This window comes from Coloeus monedula (genome assembly GCF_965178545.1).
Source record: "Coloeus monedula genome assembly, chromosome: 23".
NCBI lineage: Eukaryota > Metazoa > Chordata > Aves > Passeriformes > Corvidae > Coloeus > Coloeus monedula.
Genome location: NC_138803.1, coordinates 1140567 through 1154255, shown reverse-complemented (window position 1 = coordinate 1154255; position 13689 = coordinate 1140567). Strand labels below are relative to the sequence as shown.

General features: G+C 49.1%; 1 protein-coding gene across 1 annotated transcript in view; it reads right to left on the bottom strand.

The window, feature by feature from the left end:
- Positions 1–652: 652 nt before the first annotated feature.
- IGFN1 (immunoglobulin like and fibronectin type III domain containing 1) overlaps positions 653–13689 on the bottom strand; it is a 40731-nt gene continuing 27694 nt past the window's right edge. The window contains exons 14-25 of the mRNA XM_082296084.1: positions 12363–12487; positions 11769–11910; positions 11022–11318; positions 10102–10401; positions 9053–9226; positions 8537–8665; positions 7458–7760; positions 6020–6108; positions 4749–4944; positions 3258–3557; positions 2473–2799; positions 653–1727 (exon numbers count right to left, since the gene is read on the bottom strand). Coding sequence (XP_082152210.1) covers positions 1714–1727; positions 2473–2799; positions 3258–3557; positions 4749–4944; positions 6020–6108; positions 7458–7760; positions 8537–8665; positions 9053–9226; positions 10102–10401; positions 11022–11318; positions 11769–11910; positions 12363–12487 — 2396 coding nt within the window. The 3' untranslated portion in view covers positions 653–1713. The remainder of the gene's footprint in view (positions 1728–2472; positions 2800–3257; positions 3558–4748; positions 4945–6019; positions 6109–7457; positions 7761–8536; positions 8666–9052; positions 9227–10101; positions 10402–11021; positions 11319–11768; positions 11911–12362; positions 12488–13689) is intronic.

Sequence of the window (13689 nt, the reverse complement as noted above, 5' to 3'; positions counted from 1 at the left end):
CCCGCCCCGGGCCCGGGAGAGACCATTGCGCTGCGCGCGGGGGGGGGGGTGCGGGGCCGGTCCCGGTCCCGAGCGGAGGCTCCGGGCTTGGGCCTCCCTCGCAGCCTCAGAGGCACGGCCCGCACTGGGGGAAAGGACCCAAAATCCCATCTCGGGGCACCCCCTGCCATGGGCAGAGACACCGCCCGTACACCAGGGTGCTCCCAGCCCGGCCCAGCCCGGCCTGGGACACTCCCAGCAATGGGGAGTCACAGCACTGCCCTTCACTTCCCGGGAGGGGATCCGCCCTTGGCTGCGATCGAAGCTCACAGGGTGAAGCAGCAGCAGAGGATTTCCTGGAATTGGTGCTGACATCTCAGCAGGACCTGCAGGAGTCTCCTGCTCCTGCTGTGCCGGGCCTTCCCGAGGTCCCTCAGCTCCAATTGCAATTTCCATCAATCTTGGCTCTTGTGTTTATCAGCCAAGAAGCGAATCTGGCCTGCAGGGGAGATGCCCCTGCCTCCGGCCCGGCAGGAGGAGGAGGAGCTGCTGGAGCAATTGCATGAGGGATGACCGTGTGCAGCAATCAGAAGTGAAACTGCAGCAGACAGGGCTCCCAGGAACTGACTGGGATTCCTTCTCCAGAATAAACATGGACTCGGGATAGATTTTACTGAATTGTGATTTAATTTCATAATCTACTACTGCTGCTACATCTGTACAACATTGTACAAAATGTAATCAGAGGAACATTCCAGCCCCACAGCTGAGTTTGGCTCTGCTCTCTCCTGTCACAAAGTACCTTGGCTGTGACACCTTCGTACAGCCACCAGAACATTTTGCTGTCGAGGTGCAGTGAGGGGAACCCCTGGCCACGGCAGGAGGTCCCTCAGGGTACCTCGCATTTCTGGTCAGACAGGAAGGATTTTTCACCTCTTTCTGCAGGAGGCAAAAGCCTCCCAGCAGTGCCATGACCACGGGCAGTTGGGATGCACAGGTGATGCTGGGGGTGGTTCAGGACTGGCACAGCCTTTGTGCTGAGGGTTTTGAGAGTTGCTCTGCTCACACACTGGTTGTAGACTTCCAGTCCTTCCCACCAGTGCATTTGCACTGGGAGTTTCACCTACCCCATGCCAGGCTGGTCTGAGATTTCATCTCCTGCCCAGATAAAATGAGCAGGCAGATGCTCTTTTTAACTTAGAGATTAGGGAAGATAATCTACTTAGCTGCTACTGGTAGTAGAACAGATCCAGAACTGCTTCTGCCAGATTTGGGAAACCTGCTGAGAATCACATGGAATCCAAAGTGATTGTTTTGGCTTAAAAAAGCATGTGTGAAAGGACCAGAGATCCCTGGTGTCCAGAAATGTCCCTGTTGCAGGTGAGTGGTGTGGCAGGAGGGTCTCTCCCACCTGTGTTCTCCACGGAAAGTTTCATTTTGGCCAATTATTTTTCCTCTCATCTTCTGCATTCCTGAAGTTTCTAAGCTGTGTTTTAAAGGTCTCATGGGAAGCCTGATCATTAAAAAAAAAATACAGTGCTCTTAAAGCTTTTTTCCCCCAGTTTTGATGACAACGCAGCATCATGTTCAAAGTGCAATTACTGAATCTGAAAAATAACCCCCTCTGACTGCAATGAACATGTGACAATGAATGCACAGCCCTCATTTGGACCAGTCCTCACCACAACCTTCTCATCCTCGGAGCCGCACAGGGATGTTCTCAGCAGGGCCACGCTACAGGGAGGAGTCTGAAAGTGAGAGCAAGAGAGAAGCAGCTCAGGGTTGTAGTGAGGGAGATGAGAAATAGTCTGAAAGGCTCCCTGGGCAGGGAAGCTGAAATGTTACAGGGCCTAAAAGTCTGCAAGAGGGTTACAGGGGTTTAACTGACCCATTTTGCCACTCCTGTAATCCCAGCGAGGTATTTTGCATTTAAACAAAAATATTTGACCCCAGGTAAAGGATATTTCACTGGGTACAGTCACCAGCAATATTTATCCATAAGTATACCCATGAGTCTATCCCCAGCCAATCCCACTGCGCTTCCATCCACATCAGGACCCCAATGCCTCTGACCACGTCCCTCTCTTTCCTCCCTTTGTGTTGGCTTTGGCCACTGAACACCAGCTGTTCTCTCACTGCTCCCCTCACCTGGCACACTTGCCAGGGTCTTTATTCTGCACCTCCTGCACTGGAGAGAAATCTAAGCTTGGTATTATCCTACCTAATGAAGATGGGATTGTTCTTTCTAAAAAATTTGCTCAAGGTCAGCCAAAACCTTTGGCTCGTGTAGAAATCAAGTGGTTTTTTCCCATCTGCCTTTTTATTTCTGGTTCTGTTTGGTACTTGATCATGAGTACCATAATTAGGAATTTGGTAAAGCAGCCCAGCCGTGCCATTGCTTTGCCAGCAGGTAGAGCTGGCTGAGGCATTTGTGAGGCACTGGGCAGCAGTGACACCCCGGGGTCCGCCAGGGAAGCAGCACTGCAGAGGTACCTTTGATGGCGAGGAAGGCTTTGCTGAAGGCATGGCCCGCTTCATTGCTGGCTTCCACCATGTACTCGCCCTCATCCTGCTTGGTGACCCCCAGCAGCACCAGGGAGCACACTCCGAAGTCGTTCGTGCAGAAGTAGTTGGGATCTCCGGAGAGGTCTCTGCTGTCCTTGTACCATGTGATTTTGGGCGGGGGGTGGCCTCCAACGGCGCAGCTCATGTGGCATTCGCTGCCCGTCACCACCACGTGCGGCTTCAGCGGCACCAGGAACCTCGGGGGCTGGTTCTGGTTAACTCTCCTGTATTTCGGTGCTTTCACTCGAAATTCAGCTGTGAAAAATAAACAGCACCAAGCACACACTCGGATACTGCTCCCAGCACTGCAGGGTTTGCAGGGGTTTGCTTGTGCAGTGTCTGGAACTCTGCAAATTGCCCGAGATCCCATGCACCCACGGATTGTAACCTCTGCTGCTCCGCAGAATTACCCAGCATTTAACTTTGACATCAGAAACTTTGGTTTCTACATTACTTAAGCTTTAGATTTTGCTGGGAATTCATTTTGGGGCAAATAGCATGTCCTAATGGCTGGGAATGAAGGGTCTGTCTGCACAATGTCCCTGCAGTAAGGACAAACCTTCCCTGCCCAGCTGGAATTCCTCAGGGCATCTCTGTGCATTCCTGTTCTGGGCAACTGAATGTTCCCAGGAGGAGAGACCCATTTGGGGATGGCATGTTAGAAGCAATGAAAGAAACAGAACACAACACAGAAATATTTGAAAATGTTTTACCCTTTGTTTTCCAGATCCTCCAGGGCTTCAGAGTCTCTGATGGATCACTGGCTCCCAGGTCGTTTTTTGCCACGACCCTGAAGTAATAATCCCTGCCTGGGACCACTGTGGTGAAGGTGAACTTGTTGTTGTAGATCAGGTCCCCCAGCACATGCCACAGACCCTTCTGGGATTCCCGTTTCAGGACAGTGTAATACAGGTTCTTCTCCCACTTCTCAGATGCTGAGGGGTCCCAGGTCACTGTCACTGTATTGGGCACATTCTCCTCCAGCCGGATGGCTCCAGGGGGCTGAGGGATGTCTGCCAGGGGAGGGCACACAATGTCACAGCTGTAGGGACAGTGGCACAGAACCCTAAAAACCTGGAGTTTGTTGCATGTCTGGGGCTCAGTGACCATCCTGGTCATTGCAAGGGACACAATTCCATTCCTTCTCCAGGCACACAGATGCGTTTGCTAAGAACTGAGCTGCTGCTGCACAACATCTGCACTGCTGAGCGGGGAGAGCAGGGTGGTACAGCTGAGCTGCTTCCCCTCCTGGGGTCACAGCTGGGAGAGCTGTGCTCCGTGTCCCACAGCCTGTGCTGACCTCCCCCAGTCACTCTGAAGGACAGTTTTAGTCAGAGGATTGCTCTGTCCTGCAGACAAGTGAGATCACAACATGCCCAGACAATCTCATAGAAAATTGTACTCTGGTTCTCCCTGTGCCTGCACGGCCAAACTGCATCAGAGCTCACCCTGCCAAACTCAGTTTGTGGCCTTCTGCCTATTCACAGTAAATAATGGAATCCCAGACTTTAGGTGGGAAAGGACGTTAAAACCCATCCAGTCCCACCTCCTGCCACGGCAGGGACACCTTCCACTGTCCCCGGCTGCTCCAAGCCCCGTCCAACCTGGCCTCGGACACTTCCAGGGATCCAGGGGCAGCCACAGCTTCTCTGGGCACCCTGTGCCACAGCCTCACCACCCTCAGCCAAAAATTCCTTCCCAAAATCCCATCTATCCCTGCCCTCCAGCAGTGGGAAGCCATTCCCCCTTGTCCTGTCACTCCAGGCCATTGTCCCCAGTCCCTCTCCAGCTCTCCTGGAGCCCCTTTAGGCCCTGGAAGGGGCTCTGAGGTTCTCCCTCTGGTCTCATCTTCTCCAGGTGAACACCCCCAGCTCTCCCAGCCTGGCTCCAGAGCAGAGGGGGTCCCGCCCTCGGAGCAGCTCCGTGGCCTCCCCTGGACTCGCTGCAGCAGCTCCAGGTCCTTCCCGTGCTGGAACCCAGGGCTGGAGGCAGCTCTGCAGGTGGGGGCTCAGCTGAGGGGGCACAGGGGCAGAATCCCCCCCTGCCCTGCTGCCCACGCTGCCCACACTCAGCCCAGGGCATGTCCAGCACTCACCCACCAGCACCCCCAGGTCCTTCTCCCAGGGCTGCTCTCAGTCCGTTCATGCCCCAGCCTGGACTGAGTGGGAGTTGCTGGTACATTTGTATGGATGGCAGTGAGTTACCTGTAATTTGAACCTGGAAGCTGAAGGTTTCCCTTTTTCCCAGCCCATTCCCAAGCTCCACAGTGTAGGTGCCACTATCACTGAGCTCAGCTGCCCTGAGCAGCAGCTGGGTGCTTCCATCCTCCGTGTTCACAGCAGCCCGGCTGGGAAGGGGGAGTCCATCCTTTAACCAGGTCACCACTGGCTCTGGAGATCCCTGGAAACAACAAGTCACAGCCACTTGTTTCACCTCCAGACTGTGTCTTATATCTTTAGTTTCATTATCTTACCCCAAATATGCACCTCCATGACATGGTAATGTTTAGAAATATGGATCCATGATGGATCAGAGAGCCCTGATCTGCTCTACAGTTTCTTTACAACTTTTTCCTTTTTGTCCATTAAGGATGTTATTGCAGTAAAGTGTTCAGAACTGTGTCAACCAAGCTATGCCAGATCAAGGACAGATAACTTCAGGAGTTAGTATTTTCTGCTTCTAAAAAAACATCCTCTAAGTCTTTATTTCCATTGTGCCATCTTTGGTCTCTTCTCCCAGAGATTAGAAGAAAGGCCAGCAAATAAACACACTTCATCACCCTCCTCTAGTATCCCAGACTTCACAGGATCATGGAATCATGAAGGCTGGAAAAGACCTCCAAGGCCATCGAGTCCAACCTGTGCCCAATCCCCACTTTAAAAGCACTGAGTGCCACGTACAGGCTTTCCTTGGACACCTCCAAGGATGGGGACTCCAAACCTCCCTGGGCAGCCCCTTCCAAAGCCTGACCACCCTTTCCATGGGGAAAAGCCTGTGTTGTTCCAAGCTTACACCAAAGCACTGCAATTTCTGTCAGTGCCTGTCAAGTTCTCAACTCACAGAGCTCAAGTGCTGCTGCTTGGTGAGACAAGCACAGTGAAGGTGTGCTGGAAATGGTGCCCCAAGGCCTTCTGAGGGAGTCACAGGAAATCACTGATTTGGAAAGTCTGACAGAGCAATGTTACCAGGATGATGATAACATTGATAAGGCTAGGTGGACAGCACTGAGCCTTGTTTGTAGAAGTTAACGAATGACCACCACGTCATAAAACACCAATGCCAAGACTGACAGCTCAGTTCTGGCTTGTGTTTTCCTCACTCACAAAGTCTACACAGCACAAGCAGGCCAAATTATATGCCCAGTGACTTGTAGACAAAACTCCATGACATAAAAATAGTAGCTTGGTTTTTCTGTCTGCTATTGAGAGCATCACAAAACCAGGCAGGGAATTCCTCCAAAGCCTTGAACACCCACCTCAAAGGGAATCTTCACCTGGATGGGATTCCCTGCTTTTATAACCAGGAACCTTTTCACTGTGTCATCTATCAATAACCTGGGAGAGACTGGAAAAGACAAGGATTACTCCCAAAAGGTGGATGTTAGTGCAGTCACTGATAACAATCACATGTGTTCCACCCCCTGGTGCCTCTCCCAGCTGGGTGAGGCTGGTGAGGAATTCACTGTGGGAAAAATCTCCCTGATTCAGTCCCAGACTTTACACCTTTCAAATTTCATTACTATTTATTTATCACTATGACTGAACAAGGGAAAATGATGTAAAAACACATTCACAACAATCTCTGTATTCATGTGATGTCTCAGTCACAGAGAAATTGGCTCTTTGCCACACTTATCCCATCACAGGGATCATCTTTTGTGTTTAAATGGTGTCTGGAAAAAGGAAATTCCAATGGACACTTATAAAATATACATGCAGTACAGAGCACAGAACATCCACAGGAAAGCTCCCAGAGTTTATCTAAAATAGTATTTTTTAGTATTTAAAATATTCTCTTTTCTCTTTTCATCAGTATACTATAGCATTTAGTATTTCTCTAAGAATACCGAATACAGTAGTGCTAAATTGTATTTAGTGTTGCCAGTATAGAACTTAAAACCCACTTTCCAGATGGATTTATTTTATCTATCTATTGATAAACGGGGTCTCCAGGCATAGGCCAAAGCAGACATTTTCACTTAGGACCCCAGTTAAGGAAGATGAACCCCTCACAGAATTATTATGTAATTCTGCAATGTTCCTAAAGAGCAGTAAAAAAACAGAGCTGCAGATTGTAAATAAAGATGGAAAAGTGAAAATGGTGAAAACTTTCAAACTAAACAATTAAAAAGTAAAATAAAGTATCAAAAACAGCATAAAGATTTGTGATTTAAGAGAATGAAGTAAAATGTTTTGTTCCAGAAGATTGTCTAGAAATTGACTGAAAACTCTGTATTTCCTGTGGAAGAGCACAGGCAGGGGTAAGGTACATGCAGGTTCTGTCTGGTGACTGTGGTGTGGCTCTGCACAGAGGGCAAAATGTAAGTCTGAGGAGAAAATGGAGTTCTCAGGGTTGTTTTATCAAAATGAGTCTCTAAATGAGCTGAGCACTGTGCACTGCATATCTAATATCAGTTAATACTGAGCCTGTCCTGCTGAAGTGAGCAGATAACCCCGGCGTGAGGAGGAGCAGTGCTGTCCCTGAGTTAGTCTGGGCCTGGGAGCAGCTCATCCCAGTATCCTACAGCCCTGGCTGCTCCTGCCCCCTGAGGTGCCCCATTCCCCGGGACACAGCCCCTGGCTCACCCTCTGCCCCCTGAGGTGCCCCATTCCCTGGGACACAGCCCCCGGCTCACCCTCTGCCCCCTGAGGTGCCCCATTCCCCGGGACACAGCCCCAGAGCCCCCGACTCACCCGCAGGAGCAGCAGCTCCAGCACAAGCCTCGAGCTCGGAGGCCTCCCCGGGGCCGCTGTCGCTGAGGGCCCTCACGCGCAGGAACAGCTTCTCCCCGGCCCGCAGCCCCTGAACCCTGCACGAGGTGCTCTCTGCAGGGAGGGTGAAGCATTTGGTCCAGCTGAGGCTGTTACAGGGCCTCTTCTCCACCTCGTAGCCTTTCACATCACTCCCATCTTGTACTTCAGGTTTGTTCCATGTCAAGGTGACACTGGTGCTGTCACTGCTGCTCACTTTAAGGTCCCGTACTTGGCCTGGAGATTCTGGAGGGAGAAATTTTATATAAACTATTTTTCTAGGATTTCTCTTCCCTCTATTCAGTCACCGCCTGAGATTTCCCAATGTTCTTGCAGTGCACTGGATTTCCACCCTGCTCTCTTGCCCCACCTTGTCCCAGTTCTTCAGAGCTGGATCCGGGTCCTTGCTCCTACCAGCCCTGCAGTAAATCCACAACACTCCAAAACACTCTGCAGCCCATCCCGAGTGTTTCTCCACACTGTGCATTCCCCCACACCAGGGTCTGCCAGATCTTGACTTGGATGTTGTCGCTGTTGTACCAAGAACAACGCAGTCCAGGATCAGGTTCAAAGGCCAGAAGTGGCTATATTTAATGATATAAATCAGCTTATAAAGCTTTGTTCACAAGAGTGGCATAACACCATTGGGGGCTTGACCATCTGCCTCCCAGAGCGATTGGCTGAATGGCAGAACACCCATTTCCAAAATATTTTTCCCAGTGTGGAAAACAAAACACAAACAGCTTGTGCACCTGTGAGATAGTTTACAAACCTTCCCAGCTAGTTTGCCTGAGAAAGGAGACTTTCACAAGCAGCTGTAAAAAATAGGAAAATCTCTCTGCCAGCTCTTTTAGCATCTACAGGACACCCTACAGGAAATCCTTGCATTTCTTCCTCCAGCTGATTCTCAGCCATGAAACATTCCCCAGTTACTGATCCTTGTCTCCACACTCTTTTACAGAGGATTTAAGAACATCTCCCCACGAACACCCCCAAAGCAGAGCACAGGGCAGGGCACTTACTGGTGGGGTCCTGGGCAAAGGAGGGCTCGGAGGGGTCACTGGGCTGTCCTGTGCCAGCAGCATTGACAGCTGCCACCCGGAACTCGTACTGCACACCCTCCTTGAGGCCAGTCACCTTCAGCTTCTTGTCTGCAGAGAGGAGTGCATTGGCTCAGGGGAGCTGTTCCCCATCAGGAAAGGTGACATAACAATGCTGTGCCTTACTCCAGGCAGAATTATGGACTGAAAAATTCTCAGAAGCCATAAATCTGTCACTGATTCCCCTGCCATTCCCTAGATAAGTGCATGTAAACTTCTGGGATGTGTTCATTGTATTCCTTTCAAAATCAAACAGCCCTTGAATCACAGAATCCCAGAATCATTTAGTTGGAAAAGACCTCCAAGGTCGTCCAGTCCAACCTGTGACCCATCACCACCTTGATGTGAAAGGTGTAAGATCCCAAGCAGCTCCTAAACCCAGCTGAGGTTTTTGCCTTTTCAAATCCACCAGGCTGTGCCAGGAGTCAGAATACCCACCTTTGACAGGCACGCTGGTAACTGGCAGCCAGGTCACAGTGCCCTTCTTGCGTTTCTGAACAATGTATCCCATAATTTGGGAAGTGCCAGTTTTGCGAGGAGCTTTCCAGGATATAGTGATGGTGTCTCTGCTGGCACTGATGATCTTGGGGGGATCTGGGGCACCAGGGGAAGCTACAAAGAGATGAGGTCTTCATTATTAGCAGGTATGCTTTTATTGCAAGATAAAATGGTGGTGTGTGTAATTTCATCTTCCAGATTCCCCAAGGTATTCCTATGGATGTGCTTTGAAAACCTGGCTGAGACCTGAAGCTGTGGATCCTGTTCTCCACAAGAACTGGATCCAGCATGGACTCTGTTCCTGAGTCTGGATTTCACAAAAGACCTGCTGTCATCAGGACTGACAATTCCTCTGTCAGTGGGGTGTGTCATTCCTACATGATATGAACAGTCAGCATCATTCTTGCTTTCAGCAACAGGAACTGGTAACAAAATGGATTTTCTTTGCCCTCTGCTAAAGTGTTCAAGATACAGAATCATGGGAATGAAAATGGAGAAAGAAGAGAATTAGAATTGAACATTGGTCTCTTTAGTACTGCATTTGTGCTCATGGCAAACCTGATCGAGTATTTAAACTCCTTGAAGGACAAAGACAATATTCAGTTGTCTGGAGATCAGGGGAATGGAGTGGTCATGCTGAGAACTGCTGCACATACAGAGACACTCCTTTGCCTGTGGAGTTAAGAAAAGGCCTCACATGTTCCCTTTGCAGCCACAGTGGGAAAAATTTCCTTTGATCTTGATGCATTTTGCATTTCCCCCATGAAACTTCCTTTCCAATTCAGAATGAAGGAAGGAATAATTAAATCTCACTCAGTAGCCAGAGCCTACAGCAAACAGCTGCTCTTGCTGGGCAACCTCCACAGCTTTGTGTGAAGACTGAAGTTGAGATCTGTAGCAACATCCACAATGCAGTGAGTTTCCTTTGCTGTCAGCTTTGATAATGAATATCCCAATTTGAATTATGAATTATGAGAAGCTCTCCTCACCTTTACCAGCAGCCTTCACTTCCCCCGACTCCAGCGCGTCGCTCACTCCCTCGGCATTCATGGCCCTCACCCTGAAGTAGTAGCTCATCTCTTCCTCCACTTTGCTTGTGGTGAAGCTGGTGCAGCTCCTGGGGGTTTCTCCCAAAGTCTCCCAGTTGTTCCTGCCCACCTGCTGCCTCTCCACGAGGTACCTTTGCACTGGTTTGCCCCCATCATCCTTTGGGGGCTTCCACTGGATCGTGATGTTGCTGGCAGAGCTTTCTACAATTTTGATGGGTCCTCCTGGGGGCTGTGGCTTGTCTGAGAAGATGAACAGAGACACAGCTGGCTCCAGACCCAGACCTGCTCCTGGGTTTGGAGCAGACACTGTCCCTTGCTCACCAACTGGGAGACTGTTCCTGATGAAATGCAGGGACAGTTGTAGGATGAGGGCTGGGCACATGAATTGCCTCTTCCAAACTTGCACTCTTCTAACTTTTGGTGGGGAAGATGGAAAGCCAGGCCCTTGCTCTCCCTGGGTCAACTGTTCTCATAAGCACTGCACCAGTTCAGCTTACTAATACAGGCAGAACATCCTTTCTGGTCTCTCAAAGGAGCCCAGGCATTTATGGGATGGCTGAATTGGACCTTGATATCCTATTGCAGATTTGCATGTTGTGTACAGTCACATCTCCTACAGTGTCTGATTCAAAACTCAGCTGCTGAGGCCATGAAAAACCAAATTAGGTTTGTGTTCCCTTGTACTAAAGGGCAAGAAGCATGTTCAGCAATCTTCCCTTGTATCCTGATTTTGGGGCAATATACAGAGTCTTGTTCCTCTCAGAATATCCAGTCACTCCAAATAAGGTTCTCACTAATGTCAATGGATTCCCTGCCTAAGCTTTACAGTGAAAGCCACAGTGGATGTTACAGGATCTTACCTATCACCACGAGCTTTAGGTTGATCTCCAGGACGCCACTGTCGTTCTTGAGTCTGACTTTGTAATCCCCACAGTCCCTCCTGTCACAGCTGGAGATGGACAGTGTGGTGCAGGTGTCTGTCTTGTCCACACGGATCCTGGTGTCATCCCCCAGCTCCATCCTGTCCTTCAGCCATGTGGCCCTGATGGGCCCCCGGCCCTCAAATGGGATCCGCAGCTTCAGCCCCTCCCCGGCCTTGGCTACCATGGGGACACTGGTCAAGTTCTTGAGGAGAACTTTGTCCACCTGGGGAGGATCTAAGCAGGTGATACAAGGTCATTAAAAACCACAATTCAAGGAAGATAAGGCTCATCCTGGAGGGATACTGCCAGCAATGCTCAGAACTCACAACACTCGGACCTTCACCTTTAGTTGTACTTTGCTGCAGGATAATTCTCACAAGGTTTTGTAGTATCACACTGTCCTTTCACTAGAGAAAATTTCTCCTAGGCAACACACTAAACACAAGAATGAAGAATCTGCTCTGATAAAGTGTTTTGTGCACCCAGAAATCTTTGAGTTGCTAACAGAAGGCTCTCTAGTTAAACTTGCAAATGAAAAATGAACCAACCTGTACAAAAACATTTCCCATTTATCTTGTAATTCTTTATAATAAAGTTATCTCAATAGCCAATGACACGTCTCTGAGTAAATATATTACGTTTAAAGCCCATCTCATGTAGCGTTGGTGGTTTGAGTAGACTCACCTTCAACAAAAATTGAAGCTTCAGTTTTTACATCTCCACCTTCAAACCTGTACTTCCCAGCATGAATATCTTCAGCTTTGTTAATTATTAGTTTGTGGACAAGACCTTTCTTTTCAAAGATGACTCCATCCATGCTTGTTAACTACAAAGTAAAGGACAGAGACACATCCTTTCAAAAGGGATAAAATGCAATCTAAACTGAAACTGGACAGACTACAATTTGAAATGCAGTTGAAAATACTTAGGAACATCTGCATGTTTAATGACAATATTCTGGTATTCTGTTGTCCAGAGAAGCTGTGGCTGCCCCATCCCTGGAAGTGTCCAAGGCCGGGTTGGATGGGGTCAGGTTGGATGGGGCTTGGGTCCAGTGGAAGTTGTCCCTGCCCAGGGCAGGGGGTGGGACTGGATGGTCTTTAAGGTCCCTTCCAACCCAAACCACTCTGGAATTCTGGGATTCTCTGAACCCTTCCCGGGCCCCACTCGGCTGCAGGTGACTGTCAGGGGAAGGACACCTTGACCCCACCCTTAGGAAGTAGAGCCAGAGAGCAGAGCATTGCTACTCCAAGCCAACAGCAAGCTCAAGGAACCCACCTTTAGGCCATCCTTAAACCAGGTTCCTGTCACATTGTCCCTGCTGACAGTGCAGGACAGCTCAGCCGGGTCCCCCTTCAGCACTCGCATGGTTGCCAGCTGCTTGTTGAGGTAACAGCGTGGGACTGAACAAGCACAAAGGAAGGGAAAGAAGCTAAGTCTGTGTTACAGAGAGACATCCAGAGCTGAAAATGCACATGTGGGGAAAAGAGCTTTTAAAAAAACACGTCCTGTGGCCAGGAGAGGCTTTTGTGCCACCTCACTGTGGGCCAGCTGGGTACACTCAGTGCCCACAGGGTACCCGTGAGGGACGTGCAGCCATCCCACCATCAATTACATCCCAACATCCACTTCATGGGCAGTGGATTCATCACAAAGCATATTATCCAGCTGCAGATTTGCTGGTTTATGTCTATGCTAATTGTCTTGGCTCCCTCTACAGCCAGTGGGAAAAACCTGGTTGCTCCAGGGTGTGGATACACTGCTTCATCCTCCTCTTCCTGTGCACTGACCACACACGGGGCTGCCCAACACATCCCCCTAAACAGCCCCAGGCACACTGTTCTCCACCCCTGTATTCCTCTTTCCCTTCCCCAGTTCTTCTCCATTAACATCCTCATCTCCTCTCTAATAAATACCCCACTCCTTCCCCTCGAGCCCCAATTTCGATGGGTTTACTTCCTTATTTGTATTTATGGGTTAGAAATGATAATTCCTAACTTGTGAGCAATCCTATTAAGTGAATATTCCTCTCTGATTATACACCTGAAATTTCTCATTCCTACAATTTACACATAATCATCATCATCTTGCTGGTGGAGCTGCAAACACATTACTCCCCTCTTACTCTATGCAACACCTTATTATTCCTGATGTTACAAGAGAAAAGAGCTCTTTACATTATATAAGCCCATATAAGCAGGCACAGAATTGTTCCCAGAACTTGGACAGTTATTTGTAGTAGGTGTTTGAAAAATAAAGTGAAACTTCAGTTTTGAATTGGAACAATATCAAAGAAACATGTTATTCCTTGAAACTATGTTTGTGAACTGGTCTATTCCACGAGATGTGAAACACAAATGAACAGAGGAGACCTGGTTTAGATCATTTAGACAAAGAAAATAATTTAGACCTTTAAGGCAGTTTGATCAGAGCAAACTGTGTAAGATTGAACAGCCAATCAGTGGGAGAATTAGGAACAGATCATGGGACAACCAAGTTTCTACGTAGAGCTGTGTTTATCTAAACCGTAACATCCCATTTCTTTGCAGGATTAGGAATGTGAGTATCAAAATGTAAATACCGGGAGTCACCAGTTAACCACGTA